Source organism: Pistacia vera, unplaced genomic scaffold, assembly GCF_008641045.1.
Source record: "Pistacia vera cultivar Batoury unplaced genomic scaffold, PisVer_v2 Contig246, whole genome shotgun sequence".
NCBI classification, from domain to species: Eukaryota; Viridiplantae; Streptophyta; class Magnoliopsida; order Sapindales; family Anacardiaceae; genus Pistacia; species Pistacia vera.
In genome coordinates this window covers 1045457-1068675 of record NW_022196053.1, presented here as the reverse complement: position 1 = coordinate 1068675, position 23219 = coordinate 1045457, and the positions used below count along the sequence as shown (strand labels likewise).

At 36.0% G+C, this 23219-nt stretch overlaps 2 protein-coding genes and 1 non-coding gene across 7 annotated transcripts; 2 read left to right on the top strand and 1 right to left on the bottom strand.

Moving 5' to 3' along the window:
* The first annotated feature begins 206 nt into the window (after positions 1 to 206).
* On the top strand, positions 207 to 18948 carry LOC116131939 (centrosomal protein of 128 kDa). 5 transcript variants are annotated; one of them, XM_031417613.1, is made up of 18 exons: positions 207 to 315; positions 643 to 705; positions 2596 to 2689; positions 2801 to 2909; positions 3001 to 3039; positions 9748 to 9831; positions 9965 to 10026; positions 11171 to 11273; positions 11806 to 11946; positions 13249 to 13317; positions 13416 to 13472; positions 13559 to 13822; positions 14094 to 14177; positions 14321 to 14431; positions 15413 to 15483; positions 17431 to 17652; positions 17957 to 18053; positions 18130 to 18948. In XM_031417613.1, the coding sequence occupies exons 2-18, from the start codon at positions 645 to 647 to the stop codon at positions 18433 to 18435; spliced, it is 1974 nt and encodes a 657-aa protein (XP_031273473.1). In that variant the 5' UTR covers positions 207 to 315; positions 643 to 644; the 3' UTR covers positions 18436 to 18948. The 5 variants fall into 5 exon arrangements, 4 of the variants coding, with proteins under 4 accessions (XP_031273473.1, XP_031273472.1, XP_031273474.1 ...); XM_031417612.1 differs by having other exon boundaries at positions 240 to 443; XM_031417614.1 differs by having other exon boundaries at positions 240 to 443; positions 17957 to 18050; positions 18130 to 18947.
* Positions 18949 to 19177: 229 nt separating this feature from the next.
* Positions 19178 to 20973, bottom strand: LOC116131953 (LIM domain-containing protein WLIM1-like). Its single transcript, XM_031417631.1, has 5 exons — positions 20604 to 20973; positions 19990 to 20086; positions 19830 to 19876; positions 19662 to 19745; positions 19178 to 19566 (listed from the first exon to the last, which is right to left on the bottom strand). The coding sequence occupies exons 1-5, from the start codon at positions 20739 to 20741 to the stop codon at positions 19339 to 19341; spliced, it is 594 nt and encodes a 197-aa protein (XP_031273491.1). The 5' UTR covers positions 20742 to 20973; the 3' UTR covers positions 19178 to 19338.
* Positions 20974 to 22477: 1504 nt separating this feature from the next.
* TRNAP-UGG lies at positions 22478 to 22549 on the top strand. The gene has a single exon. It is a non-coding gene; the product is annotated as a tRNA-Pro (tRNA).
* The last annotated feature ends 670 nt before the right edge of the window (positions 22550 to 23219 follow it).

The window sequence follows — 23219 nt, the reverse complement described above, 5'->3', positions numbered from 1 at the left end:
TTGAAGATATCGATTTTTGCCTTAATTGGTTTCGATTAAGCGATTTGAATATTTGGGGCTCTTTTTCAATTTTCAAATTTTAAAAACTTTCATTAATTATGATTTTGTCCTTATATGTTTTAATCTTTTTATTTTAACCAATTTTACATGTTTAATGGATCCTAACTATGCAACGTCAGTTTCTCTAAATAAAAAAAAAATAAAAATTTCAAGACCATTTTTTTAAATCCAAACTTGGATTACCGGTCTGCTAAATTTTCTCCTTAAAATTCCAGCTTAAGACATCTCTCGTCTTCAGTCTTGAAGAAAGCGCAGGTGAGTGTCACAGAGAGAGAGGGAGAGCCGTTGGTGAGAGAAACGTCTCTCTCCCTCTTAAGAATTTTACCTTCAATTCAATTTCTTCTACTTATTTTAATTCATCTCTTAACCTATTTCAAGCCAAGGTAGACTTTCTATTTTTTTTTTTTTCATTTTCATTTGATTTTTGGATCAGATATTTTGATTATGATTAATTTGATTTATTATTTATTTTTGTGCAGTGATGGATGTAAATTTAAATATTTTTTTTTTTTTTTTTCATTTGATTTTTGGATCAGATATTTTGATTATGATTAATTTGATTTATTATTTATTTTTGTGCAGTGATGGATGTAAATTTAAATGAGAACGAGTCGTTGTTGGCTCGCATCCAGCAATTGGAGCATGGTATGAGCTCCACGCTTTTATTTATTATCGGTGAATTGAAGTTTTATTTCAAGAAATGAGAGTTTTTGTAGAATGAAGCTGATGCTGTAACTTTGAATTTGTTTTACTTGAGATTGTTTTGCTTGTAGATAACATGTAATCATTGAATTTCGACGTGGGGAACTTGGTTCTAACCCTTTTCAGTACTGGGATGTAGATCTTGGTACTGTTACCGGGATCAAGGGTAATTTTTATAACATGTTCAACGTCAAATTGTTAGGGATATGAATTATAATGCATTGCCATTTTAATAACTAACGTATAAAGTGTGACTAATTACTGAGTTGTAATTAACTTCGCAACCAATGGTCAACAATAGTACACCCTTCAATTAAGGATCATTTTAACTTAAATGATAGTTAGATATTGGTTTAATAAGTATGGCAACAAGATGTCACTTCATTTGAGTGTTATTCTTGAGTAGGGACAATTAAATTTTGAGAGGATTATATAGAAAGCATTTTTAATCTTAAGTTAAAAGTTTCCTTTTAGTTTTTCCAATAAAAGATTGTCTAGATTAATGCTAATAGTAAGTACAGCTTGTAAAGACATGTAGTTCATCTACCTTAAGGTTCTAAAATTTTCCAACGGCTTTGAAGTAGACTAAGGGATAAGGAAGAGTAGAGGATGGGGTGGAGGTCAATCAATATTTCCCTCAGGTTTTTTAAGTAAAACATGCTACTAGTTTTAGAGTTTAAACTATAATAGAAGCATATTCAAAGACTTTGGAGCCAAATATTATCACTGTTTCTAATCTTATGATTGCTATCCCAATCATTTTAGATTTGCAGATTTCCTTGTGTTTTTAGCCTAGGTAAATTAATGCCATCACCTTCTTTAGGGTAATGAATGTCTGTCCTTATTTACGCTTTATGGGAACAATTGAGCTTCCTTGTCCTTTTTAAATCTTGTGCAAACAATTTGGCTATTTGATGAGCTTGGGAGGTGAGTTATTTTGAGATTTAGTGCACATAAGAGATAAACTACAATAAGTTCAAGTTGTAGGTGGAGGAAACATTATTTACTGATCTTGGTAATATACTGCGTGACTAGGTGAAATTCAATTTAGTTAGTATCTTCTACTTAACTCTCTTCAAAGATTAGGATAATTCTTTCATGCCAAATCACCCACAAGAGAGCTAGAATTGCACATTTCCTCAAAGTCTTTGCTTTCTTTACTTTACCATAAGTTGCAACATATGAGAAATAGAAGTATTAGTGCTATTAGGAATAAATAATCTCTACGTGTATCTATCATATAGGGATGGGAATTAGCTTTGGGTTATGAGAGAAAAGAGGGTACATAGCGTATGCTATCTAAGGAGAGATGTGAGAAGAGTGGTTTAAACATTTGGATTGAGTGGTGAAATTGGTGTTGTTTGTGAGTTTTGCTAATACAGGATTGGTTATTAGGTGTTTCTACTCTTGTATATTGGTCTTAGCGTTAAATTTTCTCTCTCATCGATGGATGTCGGGGGTTATGTTGAACTACTTTAAATTATTGTGTCTCATTTTCTGTATCGTGTGTGATTTGTTTTATATGTTATTAATCTCGGTGTGTAATACGCCTTTGCACAATTTCTTAACACTTCATATTTAAATAAATCAGTCTTAAAACTTTTATCTTTTATGCCCTCTAATTGTGAAATGAACAATCTCTTTTTTCTCTACTAAATAGACTGAGTCAATGCTTGTTTTGTTGAATAGTTAACAACTCAATTCTTTTGAATAAGAGCTAAACAGTTCATTCTGTATGTAGAAACTCTGTAAATTTTGGTTCCTACATACCATGTGTTTCAGTTTATTGATTTGTTTCCACAGTATATAATATGTGAACTATTTTGTTTTCAGAGCGAGATGAATTACGCAAAGATATTGAACAGTTGTGTATGCAGCAAGCTGGACCAAGCTACCTAGTTGTGGCTACTCGAATGCATTTTCAAAGGTATAAATCTTTTTTCCTCCCAGAAAATCAGTTTAATTGTTGTGGCCTGATAGTTGGCATCAGCAAAAAAGCAATAAAGATGTATTTTTATCAAAATTAATGCCCTATCAGGACAGCTGGTTTGGAGCAGGAGATTGAGAACTTGAAGAAGAAGTTAGCTGCTTGCACAAGGGATAATCTAAATCTTCAAGAAGAGCTGTCAGAGGTGTACCGAATCAAGGTGATAATTTCAACTCTCTTTTTTTTTTTTTTTTTTTATACTTTTATTTATTTATTTATGTGAAGCTTATAGGTTGTTTTTATGTCTGTAGAGCCAGTTGGCAGATCTACATGCTGCAGAGGTCACAAAGGTATCTCTCTCTGTCTCTGTCTCTATGTGTGTGTGTGTGTGTTTGTGCATGTGTGAAGAGTTTTGTAGATGGTAACATGTGCATTATTCAGTTCTGTGGAAATATGCTTACTTAATAAAGCTTTGTTCAGCTGTCTGAAATTTATAGATGTCATATTTTGCACAAATCTCTTTTGAAGCTATCCTTATATGGATTTATGCTTTTTGATGATTAGGGTGAAGGATTGTTGAAAGGTTTTTCTTATTATCCTCATTGAATTAGTTTCTGCTGTGTTGATATATATTTAGCGACTAAATTCATCTGTGATTATTTTGGTTATCTGCTCGTGTAATGGTTATTGATTTTATCATTTTCTCTGCTTTTCGTTTCAGTCTTCATATTAACTAAATGTGTTGCGAACCTACTTCGTTTTACTACTCAACCACCCACAAATTAGCAACATCAGAGTATTCAACAATTAATTGTAAACATCCTGAAACATCCAGAACCTCAATGTATATATTCCATGGAAAAGTTCAGAATTACATTCATCTATATACTATATCTCAACACCAGAATTCAATTAACAAACAATGAAAATGAATGGAAACTAATACGCTGGACTTCGAGGGCTAGCTACCTCCCCTTTTACTAAATTCTCTCTTGATGCCTTTTCAACCTCTGCTGCTCCCTTTTATTCATTTCCTTCCCTAACAAAATTCTACTCTCAGCCACTCATCTGTCGCCACCTGTCCACTCCACCTTTTTCTTCTCTTCACACTTTAGTTGCTCCCTTTATCACAACTGATTCCTTGGTGCTTCTTCCCACGCCTCTTATTATAAACCCTCACTTCACGTGTTGTATCAATACCCTCTGGAAGAAGAGCCACCTTGTCCTCAAGGTGGAATGAAAGAAATTGGAAATTCAGGCCGTCATACTCTTCCCAAGTATTCTCATGGTGGGGTAACCCTTTCCACTTAACTAGAACTTCCCTTTGACCATTGAGTAACCTGCGGATTTTTAGCACTTCTTCTGGTTCGACGACTAAAACCAGATCCTCATTTAAGGAATCGGGAAGAGGCTGAATGTTTGGCGGAGGAAAATTGGCTTTCTTGAGTTGGGACGCATGAAACACATTGTGGATACGGGCACTAGCTGGGAGTTCTAACTTGTAGGCGGTTGGTCCAATTTTCTCGAGGATTCGGAACGGCCCATAAAACCTGGCACTTAGCTTTTCATTGCAGCGGGAAGTGAGTGACTTCAGACGGTAGGGTTGTAGCTTAAGATAGGCAGATTCTTCTACTTCGAACTGCACATCTTGTCTCTTCGCATCGGCAGAACTTTTCATGCGGTTTTGAGCCTTATGCAAATTCTCCTTAAGCTCTAGTGGAATACCGTTGCGAGTTGAATCTGTTGATTGACTTCATCCACCGGAGAACTGTGGTCTGTGTATTTCAACAATGCTGGAGGGTCTCTTCTGTATAAAGCTTTGAAAGGACTTATACCCGTGGAGCTGCTATAAGTAGTATTGAACCAGAATTCAGCCCACGGAATCCAGTGAGGCCACTATCGAGGCTGATTTCCTACAAAACAACGAAGGTAAGTTTCCAAACACTTGTTAACAATCTCCGTTTGTCCATCCATCTGCGGATGATAGGCCGAGCTCATATGAAGCTTAGTTCCAGCCTGCTTGAACAATTCTCCCCAAAAATGGCTCATGAACACGCGATCGTGATCCGAAACAATTGTCCTTAGAAAGCCGTGGAGCCATACTACCTCTTTGATGAATGCGGCTGCTACCTCCTTGGCTGTATAAGGGTGCTTGAGTGTGAGAAAATGGCTATATTTAGTGAGTCTGTCAACTACCACTAAGATAGTATCCACATTGTGCGCCTTCGGAAGTCCCACTATAAAATCCATGGAAATGTCTTCCCAAACCTGAATTGGAATAGGAAGGGGCTGCAATAAGCCGGCTGGCCACGATGCTTCATATTTATTTTGTTGACACACACTGCAAGAGTTCACATAAGTTTGGATATCCCGCTTCATTCCATCCCAATAAAACACATTCATCAGGCGCTTGTACGTTCTGAAAAATCCAGAGTGGCCTCCAATCGGGGATAAGTGAAATTCATGCAAGAGTTTTTGAATATGGGGGCCTTGTTTCGGAACAACCAACCTGTTTTGATACATAAGGTGTCTGCCCATTAGTTTGAAAGGAGGGTGGCCATGAGGGTTAACGATGAGCTGCTGGGTAAGCTGTCGCAACTTGTCATCCTGTTGAATGGCATCTTCCAGTTCTTTGAACCCGCCGAAACGGCCCATTGAAATGGCGTTATTCTCAACATTCTCGGGGCGCTAGGATAATGCATCCGTAGCCTTGTTCTCTGGCACTGGTCGATACTGTATTTCAAATTGTAACCCAAGTAATTTTGACACCCATTTCTGCTGATCTTCATTTAGCAACCTCTGTTCAGTCAGCAAATGGAGGCTTTTCTGGTCAGTTCTGATGATAAAACGTCGGCCGAGCAAATAATGTCTCCATTTCTGTACTGCCATCACAATAGCCATCATTTCTATTGTTTAGTGAACTTAGACCATCTCCAACCCATTGCACCAATTTGGTGCAAAATTGCACCAAATTGGTGCAAATTTTGATGCAAAACACTATTCCATCTCCAACCCACAACATCAAATATTACACCAAAAAGAATATTCTTTTTTTTCTTTTATTGTAATAATCAACAATTAATCTATTTCACTCATTATTTTTGTATATATTAATTAAATATTGGGAATGATATTTTTATTAAATAATAATTATTTTGAAAATTATACAAAAAAGAGCTCAACAACAAGGTCAAGGATCTCAAAATAACTCTAGTTCTTTTCAATATTTTGATGATCTTACTGGATCCGGAACTAATCTACCGGAATACTAAATTGTTATTTGAGTTTATGTTGTATTTTCTTTTAATTTTAGTGTTTTTAAATTATTGTTAATTTTTAGTTTGAGTTATTGTAGTTTAATATTTGCATTGAATAAAGTTCTATTTTTAATTTTTCATCATTTTTTAAATATATCATTATTATAAATTTATTATTATAAATAATAATCAAATTAAATTAAATACAAATACTCAAATTTGGTTTGATTTTTGGTGTAAAATTTAATACTCAAATTAATTTAACAAAATTAAAACAAAAAACAAAAAAAAGCAAAATTTAAAAAATATATATATATATTTTATTCGCTACAGTGTTGCGCCATTTTGGCATGGTGCTACAGTGCCGCGACAAATTTGGCGCAGCACTGTAGCACCACGCCAAAATGGCGCAGTGTTTGGCGTGGGTTGGAGCACCAACCCACGCCAATTTGGTGTTTTTTACGCCATTTTGGCGTGGGTTGGAGATGCCCTTAGGCATTACTAACACCGGTACATTGGTCAGGGCAGATTTCAATGCCTCAAATGCTTCTTGGGGTTTCTCACCCCACATGAATGAATCTTTTTGCAACAAATTAGTCAAGGGAAGTGCTATCTTACCATACCCTTTAACAAATCGTCTGTAGTACCCTGTCAGTCCTAGGAACCCTCTGAGTGTTTTCACATCCTTCAGTCGGGGCCAGGTGACAATACTCTTAATTTTTGAGGGATCCACAGCCAACCCGTGTGCTGAAATGAAATGTCCCAAATATTCTAATTGGGGTTGTCCGAAGAAACATTTCTTTCGGTTGGCCACTAATTGATGTTCTAGCACTGTCTGAAATGTGAGACTGAGGTGCTGCATGTGTTCGTCCATTGTTTTGCTGTACACCAGAATATCATTAAAAAAACTAGGATAAACTTCCGAAGGTAAGGCCTAAAAACCTCGTTCATCAAGGCTTGGAATGTGGATGGGACATTGGTCAATACGAATGGCATAACGAGGAATTCGTAATGCCGTTCGTGAGTTTGGAAAGCCGTTTTGTGAGTATCCTCTAGTCGCACTCTGATTTGGTGGTACCCGGACTTTAAATCCAGCTTGGAGAATACCTCGGCTCCCCCAAGTTCGTTGAATAACTCGTCAATGGCTGGGATGGGAAACCTGTCTGGAGCTGTCACTTTGTTGAGGGCCCTGTAATCACGCAAAACCTCCACCCACCATCTTTCTTCTTAACCAATAGAACCGGACTGGAAAAAGGGCTGATACTGGGCTTAATAATCGCCGAAGCTAACATCTCACTAATGATCTTCTCAATCTCATTTTTCTGGTAATACGAATATCTATAAGATCTAAGGTTTGGGGGTTGGGCATTAGGGTTTAATCGAATGGCATGATCCTGGGGTCTACTAGGTGGTAATCCCGACAGTGGCTTAAAGACATATTGGAATTTTGCTAACACTGAAAACAACCTACTACTGACACTGGCTTCCTCATCCGACTGTTTTTGTAATTGCCCAAATTCAACCAGATAGCTAGTTCCTTCACTCTTCAATGTTCTGATCATTTCTTTCAAGGAGACCATTGTTTTACTAAGTGCTGGATCACCTATAAGAGTCACTATTTCCTCACCCAGCTGAAATTTCATTACTTGCTTTCTCCAATCCATCGTAGTCTCTCCTAACGTTTCCAACCAAGCCATACCTAGGACTACATCTGCATTACTCATGTCAAAAGGGAAAAAGTTTTGAATTATTTGCACCTTCTGAACTTCTAAACAGATTGCCTTACACTCTCCCTCACTCCTTACCTTATACCCATCTCTAACACGTACCCCAAACGCCTGTGTTTGTGCCACAACAATGCCCAACTTCTCTACAATCTCTCTACTAATGAAATTGTGGGAAGCCCCACTGTCAATCAAGATAATAACCTCCTAACCCATAATACTTCCCTTCAACTTCATCGTTTTTGGGCCATTGATTCCAACAACCGAGCTCAGGGAAAGTTCGACATTACCTTGGCCTTGTTCTTCCGTCGTTCCTTCACTGATTTCCAAGTCACTCTGGTCCAAATCTTCTTCTTCTTCTTCTTCATCAACGAGAATTACTTGAAACTGCTTCTCACCACACTTAGGACCAAAGAAATACTTCCCATCACACTTGAAGCACAAACCTTTTTCCCTTTTTCGCTGTATTTTGGCTTTCGTCATTTTTCGAAAAGGAAAATCACGTCGCGGTGGATGAGTTCTGTCGAATGACCTGAAGGTTGTAGATGTGTATTCGCGAGGAGAGGAATTGACCGATGAACCCACGGCAGCACCCTCTGCGTTTCGTCGTCCCGAGTTGGAGAATGAATTTGAGAATGAATTTGTTTTTAGGGATTCAGTTGAGTTTGGGAATTTGAGTGAATTGGGTCGGGTTGAAATCGGGTTATAACGTCTGGATCCAAGGTTATTTGACCCGACAGGAAGACCAGGCCCATTCCACCTATTGGTTCTCTTTGCCTCCTCTAAAGCCCAGTTATGTTCCTCCACTCTATGGGCTCTCTCTATGGTCTGAAGAAGTGTGTTAGGTTGGGTCAGTTTTAATTCGGCCCAAATCTCTGCCCTAAGTCCATTAAAAAATGCAGCATTCAAGATTTCTTCCTTCTCCTCCACTAACAAGGCAGCTACAGTCTCAAACCTGCGTCTAAACTCTACAACTGTACTGGTTTGTTTCATGACCATGAGAGTCTCGTAAGGGTTACTCTCTTGAGATCCACTGAATCTCTGAATTAGGGCGAGTTTGAACGATGGCCACGAGTTAACTGGTGCTCTGACCTCTATCCACTGATACCAGTTAATGGCTTCCCTTTCCATACATACTGCTGCAGCTGTGAGTTTCATCCGGAATTCCATTTAGACTAAAGTACCTCTCAATTCTAAAAATCCACCCGTACGGATCTTCACCCACAAAAATGGGTAACTCAAGTTTACGTCCTCCTAACTCACTCTGATTCTGTCCCGAACTTCTCGATCCACTGGTTCCATTTTGGTTTTCCCCACCCTGATTTCTCACGTTCCGGGATGATGTTGGTTCACCTCGCCCAGCTTCTTCTTCATCTTTTCTTCTCATCCAGCTTTGTATCTCGATCATGCACTCACGAATCGTTTCCATGTCAACCCCCAGTTTCGTCACTTCTCTTTTCACATTTTCTAGTCTAGATTCCATTCTCGTTGCAAACATTACCCACACGCCTGCTCTGATGCCAAATTGTTGCGAACCTACTCTGTTTTACTACTCAACCACCCACAAATTACCAACATCAGAGTATTCAACAATTAATTGTAAACATCCTGAAACATCTAGAACCTCAATGTATATATTCCATGGAAAAGTTCAGAATTACATTCATCTATAAACTATATCTCAACACCAGAATTCAATTAACAAACAATGAAAATGAATGGAAACTAATACGCTGGACTTCAAGGGCCAACTACCTCCCCTTTTACTAAATTCTCTCTTGATGACTTTTCAACCTCTGCTGCTCCCTTTTATTCATTTCCTTCCCTAACAGAATTCTACTCTCAGCCACTCATCTGTCGCCACCTGTCCACTCCACCTTTTTCTTCTTTTCACACTTTAGTTGCTCCCTTTATCACAACTGATTCCCTGGTGCTTCTTCCCACGCCTCTCATTATAAACCCTCACTTTACGTGTTGTATCAAAATGTTTTCTGTGTTTTGGTGGAAAGATTTGCGATTTGATTTAATCTTGACCCTATTTCTTTCATTTTCTTGCTTTTCTTTCATTTTCTTCCAGAATGTTGAAGCAGAAAAGCAGCTTAAATTTTTCCAAGGCTGTGTGGCAGCTGCTTTTGCAGAGAGGGATAATTCAATAATGGAGGTCATGGCAGTCATCCTCTTTAAGTTCTTTTGTTAATTATTGAACTTTTGGTGCTGAGTAAAATGCATTGTTAGTGCTGTCCTGTTTATGATGTTTCTAGAATATTCTAAGGATACTATCTGTTTGGTAACAGGCTGAGAAGGCTAAGGAGAAGGAGGAGCTCATGTCACAGAAATTTAATGAGTTCCATAAAAGGTATCTACCAGACCTTAAATCTTATAATTTCTCAGTTAGTCCTTGTAATCGCTGCTAGAAACTAAGAAGGGGAAAGGAAATGATTCTTCAGCTGCTGTGTTAGGTTTTGTTTGCCATTATTTTCAGAGTGTAATTATGCATTGTTTGCTTGAAATTTGATTGACATTTCCTAGCATGAAGAAAGGTAAGGAAACAAAACGAAAAGATATAGGGAAATTGATGATTTCTACTACTACAAGATGAGGAGATTGTTGGCTTGAAACAGGATCTTTTGTTTGAAAATCCTACCGGTTGGAATTAAAACTATATATCTTTAGGAGTGAATGCTTGTACTCTTCATGAATATCCATCTCCAATGGAAGTCCTATTTTCCAATTTTCTCTATCTATCTTTTTCTCCTTTCTGTTTGAGTACTTGTGATATATATTGAACATCTGGGCAGTACCCAACGGTTTAAGTTCTTATCTGCACTGAAGTGCCTAAAGTAGCGTTTTAAGGGGTCACAGTTTCCCTTTTGTCTGAATTGTTGAAATACGTTGACAATGGATAATTTCATCTGATACCAGCATCTGTATTCTAGTTGCATCAACCTGTAAATTTCACTCAATAAATTCATACATTTGAAATGATGAGCCACAGAGGTCTTTTCCAGAGCCAGGGTGTTTGTTGTTCTAAGATGAGCATACTTGAACTTTCTGACATGACAGGAAATATTGTTCTATTTGGACAACTAGTTAACATGTTTGGGGGAGTGCACGATTCATAATTTCTTCTTTTAATGTAAGGTGGATCTTCTAGATGGTAAATTGCTGCTTTTGTGTCACTGTTATGATGTTTTTTATCCGTTATCCATTGCAAAAAGATGTGAAAAATTGTCTCTGGGATTGGAATTTATGGTTTCTGGTTGTGTGTGTTAAATGCTTCCTCTAAGGCAGTGAAGCTGAATTAAGTTTATTTATCATTGAAACGAAGTTTGAGTGGATAATATATTATAATTTTGGGTAGATAATTACTTTAATATGATTCTCATGCTGCTTTGAATCTCTGCCGTAGCTGAATTTTTATACTGGTTGATATTTAACAGGGCAAATGATTTGAGTATATAAGTTCTTACATCTGAATCTGTGCTGAATTCGTAACACAGGTTGGAAGAGCTCACCTCAGATTGTCTTGAGCAGAAAAATCTTAATGCTACGCTGCAGGCTGATTTAGCAAAAGAAGAAGAGCTGAATGAAACTTTTAAGGAGGTAATCATCTTGGTTGGTTTTTTGATTAAGAAAGGACATCTGGTTACTTTTGTTAGCTTAATAAAAGTCATAATGCTGATTTTTTTGTAACATCGATTTAAAATGCTCCATTTGCATTGAATTTTACACAACCATGCTGCTAAGATTAAAATTATATCTACGGCTGTAATCTGACATTGCCATTTCAATGCAGCATAAAATGAAACTCATATAAGAACCTGTGATGTTTGCTCTGAAGGACATGCATTAATACTTACAAAAGTACAAAATTTTAAGATAGTAGGTGTAATTTGATAATTTCAGATAGTTAATAGAGTATTCACCTATTTAAAGTAACTGAGGCATTTAAATAATTATAAAGATTTAGCTCAATCTGGGTACATGGCGTTTCCTAACTTTTTCAAATTTATTGTTCTTCCTCACTGTGTGTTGTTGCTATTGAATGCAAACTCTAAGTTATAATTAAATAATTGCAAGTTTTTAATCTTTGGAGCTTCTTTTTTGACAAAGTTACTTGGTTCTCTTAAAACAGGTTATAAATAAGTTTTATGAGATCAGGCAGCAAGCTGTTGGGGGATTTGAGGATAAAAGTTGGGATGATAAATGTGCATGTCTGTTGCAGGATCCTGTAGAAATGTGGAGTTTCAATGATACTTCCACCTCTAAATACATAGTACGTTTTTATCTCTTTAGTTTTGCTTTATTATAACCTTTCATGGTAACTGTACACCTCTTTTATTGGTTAGTAGATCGCTATAACATTGTGATGTATGTGATTGCATTTTCTTGCTTAGCTATTAAAAGTGACTTCATTGATAGATTAAAAATGTTTGGGGGTTTACACTGACTTGATTTATAAGACAATGAGAGGAATATTAAAATTATAGATTTAAAGTATTAGTAACAGCATTAGTCATATCTGTCCACTATTTTTTGTGGTATTTCCAAACCTTATTTCCGTGTTTTGCATCTGGATTTGTTCTGTGCAAATTCTCTTTGGCCTCATCCTCGGGCTTAATTGTTGTATGGTTGAAAAATATCAGAAATAACTTCTGTTTTGAATTTTATGGGTTACCCTCAAATCTAGTCTTTTGCTTTCTAATAGCAAGGCTATTGGTTTAGTTCACTTACATTTTTTAGTTTCTTAGATGAGTGGAACTTGTGGAGATTCTAGATGTTAAGGAGGATGAGAAGGTTAACAGAATAACGAGTGTTGTTTTGAGAAGTTATTGAGAGGTCAAGCTTAGTGATTGCTCTCACAAGGTCTGCGATGTGATCCTCAACTTACCTGGCTAAAAACCACGAGTTTCAAGTTTTCTAAAGATTGTAAGGTTTGGCAGGCGCCCAGGTTTCAAAACTCAATTCGCTAAGTGGAAAATGCGTTCATGGAATAGCGAGCTATTTTAAAAAGAAAAAGAAGCTGTATTTAAATAATATGAAAATTAAATCAATACTCATTTCAATTTGAAGGTATTTTAAATAAGATGAAATAAGCATATCAGGAGAACACCTATTCACACAGCAGGAAAGTGGCCTGAAATAGGCAAAAGTATTGACATGCACCAGATACGGCTTTAACTATGTGATGGCTTTGCTTCAGATGATAAGAGTCAATGATTTTGTTTTCCATTGTTAATGTTGAAATCCATGGATTTAGTACTTTGACCTGAGAATCTACTTGGTTTGTTTCCTGACTACTATAGGATAATCATTCCATCAATTTTGTGGTCGTATGCTTTACTTGTGTGTAGTGCTGCCTTCTTATGGTATAAAAATTGCATTGCTAGATCTGGTGCCTAATCTTTTTGTGGATCTGGGGAGTTGAACAACCTTGTCAGCTTGTTTTTGTTGCCACAATGAATATGATAATATTCTTGAATATTTTTCTAACTCTTAAACTCTTGAAAAGTGAAATTGCTGTTCAATTGAGATTTTTGTTGTCTACGTGCAACTTTAATAACTTTGCCTCAGACAGAGTGCATTGGAAGATGAGCTGGAGAAAATGAAGAGCTCTGCAGAGAGTCTTCAAAGTAAATTACGCATGGTATTAATATCGTCTTGGTCCACATGTGCCTTCGCTCTTTTGCAAATTGAATATTCTATTGCATCTTAATTGCTAATGCATTCGGTTTCTTTATATAGGGTCTGGAAATTGAAAACCATCTAAAGAAGAGTGTTCGTGAATTGGAAATGAAGATAGTGAGTACTTAAATGTCTTATAATATTTATATATGTATTCCAAACCTCTTTTGCTTATTCTTTTTAATTTTGTTACTTATATGCAGTTCCGTTCAAACAAATTCCTAATCAATGGGATTGTAGAATTACGCCACTTCCATTCTCAGCATAAAGTTGACATTATGAACTTACTTGATGAGGGAAGATCCCATATTATATCAATTTCTGATATGATCCAAGAAAACATTCAGCAATTTGATGTGGGCAGAGGACAGAATACGGGGACTAATCAGAGAGATGAAAACTTAGACGAATATGAGTGTCATGATGTACATATAAGTACTGATGCTAATACCAGTTTAGTATCTAAGGTTTGTACAGTAATCCCCTTCAGTTGCAAACTTGATAGTTTTGTTTGCTCTATGTGTCAAGATGTACACATAATAGACATTTAATTTTACTTGGAGGGCTATTGTTTATTTAGCAGAACTAATCTCTATAGGTACAGTCATGGAATCATGATATAACTGTGTGGAGGAAGATGCTTTTTTGGAATTATGAACTGGATATGTTTGTCAGTCCACTTGTTCTTGTGCTCTACAGTTATAAATTTTATTTAATCTTATTCTCTATCTGTTGCAGATGAAGGGCCCTGGTTTATCTGATGCTGTAGCTGAAAGAAAGGGTGATACCTCTGAAGCCCTTGCATTGGCTTTGCAAGAGAAGGTTTTGTGTATTTTATATTTATCTCCTCTATTTGGATTTACTTTTACATTAACTGTTTGTCTATTTTTTTCTTGAGGGTACAGTTTGTGAGGCCAATATGTTGTACTTATATTATTGTTACTCAAACTTTTGTTCTTTACCAGGTTGCAGCATTATTGCTTTTATCGCAGCAGGAAGAAAGACATTTATTGGAAAAAAATGTGAATGTAGCTCTTCAGATGAAGATTGAGGAACTTCAGCGAAACTTATTACAAGTAATTTCATGGCTTTACTTCAAGCACGTAGTTAAGATGTTACATTTGGTACTTGTGACAGATAGGAAATCTTCTTGTGGAGAATTTCAATATTACAGTTGTATTTCAGATGACAGGAAGCACACTTGAATCAATGATATTGATTTGTTTCTTCTCAAAATAATAATAAAATAAAAAAAATGATGACAGGAAACCCACATCTAATTGTATGGTGTACTTCCTCCATGCTGTCTTACAATGTGCAATTATAGTTCCTGCATTGGCATTACCTGAGCTTGTTCCATGGTATATATGGCAGCTAGGTGACATTAGTCTCAATTCAGTAGTACCATAAAATCATGTGTAAATTAAACCTGTCCGTATATTGATCTCCTTTGTGTTTTGGAGTTATTTGTTCCCTTGTCTGAAACGAGGTTCTTTTCTCATGTTTGACCTTTTTCAAATCTAAATAAATTGAGTGTATTTGAGAACTTGTCTAATTTAAAATTGGCAAGATCATGAATGTACAAAAATATTTCTTTTCTATGACTGTTAAAGTTAACTATTAATGGTAACTATTATTGTAGGATCTGTTTGTTGCATGTTGGTGATTGCTGATCAATTGTGAAGTTGCCTACGGGAGTTTTTATTTTTTATTTGTGCATTACCCTCAGGAATATTTCTAAGTTTGAACAAATGCTTTGAAACTTGTACCATAAAAAGCCTAGCAGTAGAGCATATTACAGAATGTGTATATATTCCTTGGTTTAAGAAAATTATGTTGCATTTTAAAAGCTTTTTCTTTTTTTGGGTCTAGAACTTTGGCTTCTCTTGTGAGTGTTATGCTTTTATAATCTTAAATAAATTTGTGCCCTTACCTTAAAGTTGAATTCCTTGTTGCTTTTGTTGGATAATAATATTATTTGATTAAACACAACTGATTTTTTAACAGCCTTGTTGCTGCAAAGTTTGTTGATTGGGTTGAATATGTCAATGGTTTAGGTTACCAATGAAAAGGTAAAAGCTCTCGTGGAGTTGGCACAGTTAAAGCAGGAGTACCATCTGCTACAAGAGTATGATCCTTTTTTTGGCAAAAATATTAGTTCTTTTACTGCTGATGTTCTGTGAATTTCAAGTAGGATAAAAAATATGTAAATAAATGTGAGAACTCGTTTTTGTGTGAAATACTTATTTGAAATTAGTCATCTTTATCTCTTCTTATTTTGGGTACAACTGAGAAGTACTTTATATAGCATTGGTTGAACTGTTATTTATTTCAACATTTCACTGATTATGCATTTCTTCCTTTAATTTTTCAATTGTAAATATATATTTTATGTGTTCTTACAAATCTGAATGTGGAACCTTTTCATTTTGAGTTATCTCAATACATTTAAGTTGGAATGGTACTGTGCTGTTTTCAACCAAAAATATATTTTAATAAACTGCATATACTGTGTTAGAAGTTAAATTTTTCATACATAGCCAAGTTTTTGTTGGGCTGTTATAGTGTAGATATGTGGTTGTATGCCCTCTTCTTTTGAGCTAGCTTTTGGAGTGAATACTAACCAGACTCATTTATCATGGTATTAGAGTCTTGCATGTGCAAGTGATGATGGTTTTGGACGTTGGCCTGCACCCTACGTGTGAAGGAGGGCGGTAGAAGTTAAATTTATCCCAAATTGCCAAGTTGCTTGGCTGATATGGTGTATATAAATGGTTAGACGCCATACTCCTTAAAACTAGCTTTTAGGCTTGAGTTCTATCCAAGCCCATTTATCACTATGGAATCTTTTTTGGAATTTGTTTTGTGAGTTCATCCACAGCAAAGCTCAATGCTTAATGTTTTTTTTATGAGCTTGTGGTTGGAATCAATTGTCTTCTCAGTTTCCATGCAGACTATCATGTCCATACTATTATATGTTCTGTTTTATATGGCCATACTGTTATGGCTCAATTAGGTTGGCATTCTTTCTTTTCAAAACCAAGAAATGAGACAATGCTTTATAGCATTTCCACTATTTTCTTATTCAATTAAGTAGCATGTGGAGGTAATCATGTGTCTTGTAATCTTTGATTCATTCCTCGTGATGGTGGCTTTGCTGGTCTTTCTTCGATAAAAGAAACCGTTGAAATTTACATAAGAGTACTTGATGGGACCTGACAATGAGGGTGTAGGAAAAGTGAAATAAGGTAGCCAGTAGTAGATTGAGGGGATGTTGGCAGAAAACTTCCATGGGTTTAGGCTGGGACAGATGGCGATTAGGGGCTGGGACAGGTGTGGCGATTAGGGGTTGGGACAGGTGGCGATTAGGGGTTGGGACAGCAAAGGAATTCAGTTAGGGAGAGAGAGAGAGAGAGCTGGAGGATAAAAAGAGAGGGAGAGAGCAGATTAGAGGCAGAGAAGAATATAGGGAAATTTGGGAAGAGCTAACCCTCGGAGTTAGCAATTACGGAGGAGCTAGCCGTCGAAGTCTAGCATTGTTTTTCCTTTCATATTTTGATTTTGTCCTTTTGGTTGATGTGCTGGGTATATTTTGTTGTTTTGTTGCCATTGTTATTAGTTTGTTGAATATCAATACACATATCTATTTTCTTCCTATTTCTTGGTTGTTGTCTGTTATTAATTTACTGTTTTGGTTGAGTTTTGGGAGTTGGTTCTCATCAATACTGCTTAGCTTTGTTGTAAAAATTTGGAGTCAGACAAACTAGTAAAATGTGTAGAAGATCTTTTTATTGCCATACAACAAGTGTTTCATGTTTTTGTCCATCTAAAATCATTATTTTGCAAGTATTAAGGAGTATAACTGATTGTTTCTGTTGTGCCTTTTTCTTTTAATGATTGATTTAGATGTTTCACCGTGCTAGATTTGTTAATGATGTACTTTGTTGTAATATGCTGTGATACCTATAACTTTTTCCTTACTGGAAAAATCTACCCATCCTCAAGTGATACTCAGTTTTAGTTCTGATGATTTGACAGAAGTACCTCTGATTACAATGCGTCAAAACTTGTGTAGGAAAATCAGTTATGGAAAGAAACAAGGGAAAGATTGGGCTGAAATTGGGGAAAATAGACTTGTTACTCCTGATAGAGATGGAAGGTTAAGGAATTTGTTCAAGAAAACATATCTAAGACGTTGGATTGGTGCACAGGATTTGAGTAGACAGGACACTCAAGCTCGCCTAAATAATGCAGGGGACATGACTGCCCGAAGTACCAGTAGTATGGATTTTGCCAGGTTGGTGAATTACTTTCTGATACTTTCTTGGAATTGCATGATGTGGATATGTGGTTCATATTCTTACATAGGATGCCCCTTACCTTGTTTTGTGTACTGATCATTAGATCAAAATAACATGAAAAAGGTTTGTGTCTTTTCTTGGAATTGCATGATGTGGATATGTGGTTCATATTCTTACATAGGATGCCCCCTTACCTTGTTTTGTGTACTGATCATTAGATCAAAATAACATGAAAAAGGTTTGTGTCTTTTCTTACTTCTATTTCTTGTATGATTATTGTTTCTCATATTTATTTTGCAGAATGAAGATTGAAAATGCAACCCTTAAGGAGAGCATGGAAAGTATGGAGCATCTGACCTCTTCAGTTCATAGACTTCGTCTCTCGCTTTCCAAGGTAGTTTTAGAATGCCCTGACATCATTATTCATTTTCTTCAACACATGGGATGTGACATCATCTTAATTTTTCTTTTAGCAGGTCAAAGAATCAGCTACTTCTGAAGGTACGGTTACCACTAGCATGTTTGAAGCTCTTGATGAAATTGTTACCGAGGCAAAACTTATAAAGACTGCCCTGGGCAGCTCCCTACCGTTAAGTTGGTCAGCTGATGCAGATGACGGATCCATTGGTGAAACTATGGGCAGTGAAGTAGATGATATATATGTGGACTCGAGCAATGAGAAGATTGATTCGGTTTCTGCTGCAGGATTTGAGATGGTGGAGCTAGTAATACTCGCATCACAGATATTGAAAGACAGCGCAACCAAAAGGGGTTCCTGAAGTGAAGCTGATTAGAACTCATGTTGATACCGGAACTTGTCACAAACTAATTCTGGTTTGTTACTTTTTGGATCCAGTTGATTCTTGTGCTGGGAAGAATTGGTTCTTTGTATATATGTTGATATCCTGCGATTAGGACATGAAAGAAAATCTACGAGGGCAAGGGAGGAAGGAAATGAAAATGCAGCGACACTGGAGGAGACAATGTCGAAGAGGTCGAGTGGAAGACCTTGCAATATCGTGTCGTTGTTAATTTATCCCCTTATGATTTGATCTTAGTGTGCTTTGGGGAATTCTGGCAGCTTCAGTTCTTGAAAATTTATACATGGGGTGTTGCTTGTATACTGTACAGTGATACGATAATTGGATTAATATTTATAATTTTTTGTGGAAAAGTCTAAGCCTAAGCACCAAATCTTTGTTTGCCTGGTATAAGCTAATATATCTCATTTTGTGACTGATTTTACATTCACCATGATGTTAGTTTTTGGATAAAGAGAGTATCCATCTGTTACCTAATAAAATATCTCGTGTTGTTATCCGAGCGTTGCATTGAAGTCGAAGAAACATTGATTTTGACACCTAATTGGTAAGCATTGGATTTCTCAACGAATAATCTGCTTCTAACATTTGAATCTCCCTAATTTGGTTACATCAAAAGTTTACTTTGTATTTGATACATTTATATAAATTTGGATCATCTGTAATAATACACACCCATCATCATATTTCAAGCAAATTCTGTAACAACCTGTGGCAAAATCTTATTATACTCACTCAACCTCGCTTAGAAAAAAACCCAATGCCCACAAATCATAACAGAAATACATTAACAAAGCTTAAAGCGTAAAAAACCATCCTGTAAGAGTAAGTAGAATTTCAATAAGAAAATTCATTTGAAGGTTATGACTCCGCCGCGATTTCCACAGATGGAAGTTTGTCAGTCATTGGATTCTTGTCATGATCATTCTCAAGCTGGCTGTAGTTTCCTTTCTCCTTGAAGAGTTGAATGTGGTGATGCTTGCAATAGAGTTTTCCCTCGTGTGCTATGTAGTTAGATGGGCTGATTGTGCACCCTCCATGGCTGCATTTGAAGCAGCTCCTGTGATATGCAGTTCCATTTACAGAAACCTACCACATTAACACAATTACTTGATTACAAATATAAATATAAATATATTTCTCTCTGGATAAGGTTATTATGCTAAAACAAGTGAATTTGTTACCTTCTCAATTGGATAAACGGTTTTATTGCAGCCAACACATTTCTCTCTGGTACCGGCAAACATGTTGGAAACTTTTTGTGCGTTCTGTTAGAAGAAATCTCGTGTAAGTTATAGAGAAAGAAGACGAGCATGGATTGAATTTTAAAAACTTCATGGTTAAGGGAGTACCTCATTATTCTCGGCAGGCTTTTCAGGTTTCACGATTTTTGGTGTTCCTGAAAGAATATAGAGAAAGAAGACAAGCAGATTGAAAGGTCAGATCAATTCAATTGGAGGTTGCAAGACTAATAAGAATTTATATTATAGTACATAAAGTTATTATTTTAACCTTCAAAACTCTTGTCCAGACTGCCAGTTCTCTTGAATAGTTGATCAAAGTGAGGCCTGCAATAGAGCACTCCCTCAAAAGAATTGAAGTTGCTCAGCTGCAAATTTACAAAACGCCACATGGAAAGAAAAGAAAAGAAAATTAAAATTTATTAGAAAAAGAAAAGAGAGAGAAAAAAAAAACTGTGAAAACAGTGCAGAAGTATGATACCGAACCTGAAAATTCAAAAAAAAAAAATAAAAAAAAAAATACAATACAAAGATTAGCAGAAATAAAATCAGAAAAAATTCAGACTCTGGCAGCACAGCTTTTAATTTCTCTCTGAATTTGATAACCAAATCAAATGTAGGTCTTTTGATCCCGAAGCATATATAATAATTGAGACATCTGTTAATTGGTCTAGCTATATTATTAGATAGTCTTTTTCTTACATTTTCATGCATTATTTATTAGATCCTTGAGCCAGTTTGATCATTTTCTGAATTGCTGCTTGAATTTGGAACAAATCCCAGATGTTAACAGTTAGATTTTGGCTTGATTAAAAGTTACATTCCCACATACCAAAAGGAAAGATGAGAAGAAAGAAAGTGACAACGGGGATGTTTTGGGATTACCTTGAGAGTGCCTTTACAATGGTGGCACCTGAAACAGGCCTTGTGGAAGACTCTGTTATCAGCAGTTAACTTATCAACAAGATACACAGTTTTGTCACAGGCCATGCATTTCTGTTGAGTTCCTGCAAAGGTAGCCATAGCTAGCTAATTCAATTCCTTCTCCAATTAACCAAACCTAGTGTATATAAATATAAATACAAAGAAAGATTTATGAAGAAGAGCAAGGGGTTAATTCTTGGTTGTTGACAGTTAGTTGATTATTGATGAATAAAAATAAAGAGAGAAATGAGAGGTGATAAAAGAGAAATAGGGGGGGGTTTGGTGAAAGTGATGAATATCAGGTAACATGCAAAAACTGATTTATAGAAGATTGATTGAATGGCCTGGCAACTTAGTTATCATTTTGTCCGAATTTAAAGCAACTCCAATAGTATTTTGTTCTGTTTCTTTTCACTGCTTTTCTTTTTTTAAAGTTTCTTCTCACTTTCCAGTTCACATAATCTCATTTTTCTTCTATATATTCTCTATACTAGGAAACCATTACAATGTGTCTTAACTCATTAAGGACACATTATAAAGAAAATATTATCAATATTATTTCAGATAATATTCCTTTAATACACCTTTGAGAATAATGAAATTTAGAAAAAAAAAATATATATATATATAGTTTGCCCTCTTTGCTTAAAATAGGCAACTCTTTTAAGGTAATTAAAGGTTTAAGTTAAAGAATTAGATATTTTTTTGGGAAAAGCTTATTGGGTACTTTTTTTTAAGAAATCTTATTATTATAGAGTTAATAATAAATCCACCTAAAGTTTGATAAAATAACAAATATCCTCCTGAGGTTTAGAAAATAACAAAAATTCCCCTGCTGTTAATTTTTAGATGTTAAAATAAACATAACATGGTCATTTGAAAATATTTATCAACTCATAACATTGTAAATTTTATCAAATCATTTCACAGGGGGATTTTGTTATTATATCATTCCTAGGGGTCTCTTATCATTATTATTATTCAGAAGTTAATGAATATAGACACATGGATAGAAACTATTGGTTTAGGTAGAAAATCAACAATAGTGTGAGCTTTTTTGCTTTTGTCAAAGGTGGTGGACCAAAGCTTTTATGGAGATTTGAGTAGCAGAATTTCATTATGAAGGGTTAGCTGGATTCATAGTTGGTAACCTTTTTAATTGTTTAATTAATAATCTGGGTGCCCATGAAATTGGCCCAGCATCAAACTCATAATAATCGAAGTTAGTGTCATCCTTTTATTTGGTAATGGGTAACCATCAAAATCCATTGAAATTCTGGCATTACAAAATGTTGTTGTTTAACAAGGTGACCTAACTAATCACACCGATAATGAAAGATTATCTTAAACCCTAATTATTTACAAACATTCTGCTCTTAAACACTAATGAACCCCCTTTGAATGGCAAGTGCCAAATGCCAATCAAATTCATTGCACATGAACAAATCATATCTACACAATATTAAGTATAATGTTCATGATTATGATATACAAGTTTTAAATTAAACCCAAAATGAATTATATTTCACAGAAAAGTGTTGAATGAATGGGAAGGAAATAGTATTGGTGTAAGGTAGAGTCCAAAAGAATGGAGTCGAACGAGAAGTTAATGGTGGTGAATTATGAGGAAACATATTAAGTTGTAGTGTTAGTTTTGTTGTTGCAAGAATAAGACATCAAATCAACCAAACTTCACAATAACGAAGGTTGATGATAAAGATGCATGCCCAATTACTATCCTCAACCGAGCCAAGTACTGATCCCTAGTTCATTATTACTACAAACTTTTGTTTTCTCTGAATTTAGATTTCTTATATACAAACTTCTTATCATGTGAGCATTTGGTCTAGTGGTATGATTCTCGCTTTGGATGCGAGAGGTCCCGAGTTCGATTCTCGGAATGCCCCCTTTTTTACCAATTTAACATGCCGTAGCAGCCTGCGTAAACAGGCTGTTAGAAGATTAAGGATAAAAACGTAACTTCAATCCAATCAATTAAAAAAACCGTCCTCTCACAATTCATCAACCGCATGTTAAAAAACTCTTACGCAATCTGAAAAGAAAAGAGCCCATTAATCTTGAGCAACTTGACAAAACCAAAAACACATGAATTCAGTCATTTAATAGTTGCACAAACAAAAATGAAAAATCTCGATTTAAGGCAGATCTCCGCTGCACCGCTTTCTACATTTCTCAATTTAAGGCTCATGTCTTGAGTTAATTATTATGCCATTGTTCCAGATGACGTTTTGGTTTGGTGCTGTTGAAGAAGGTTGTGCAGTGGTGTGGTAGAGGAGGGTTTGCTGGTGCTAGGTGGAATGAAGTGGCTGTTTGGGGAGGCTGGGTCTGCAGCATCAAACCGGTCACACTCAGTCGTTCACATCAGGTTGTGAAAACCGGCCACGCAATGCCACCAGTGTGAGGTGCCAACGCTAGGCTGTCAGCATGAGATGGCGTCACTGGGACGCCATCGTGACGTTGCTATGCGTCCACTCGCCGCTGCCGAGGAAGCCAAGCTCAGAGACACCAATATGTTTGTTTTCCAGGGTTTTAGGGTAAAGATAGAGGAGGAAGAAA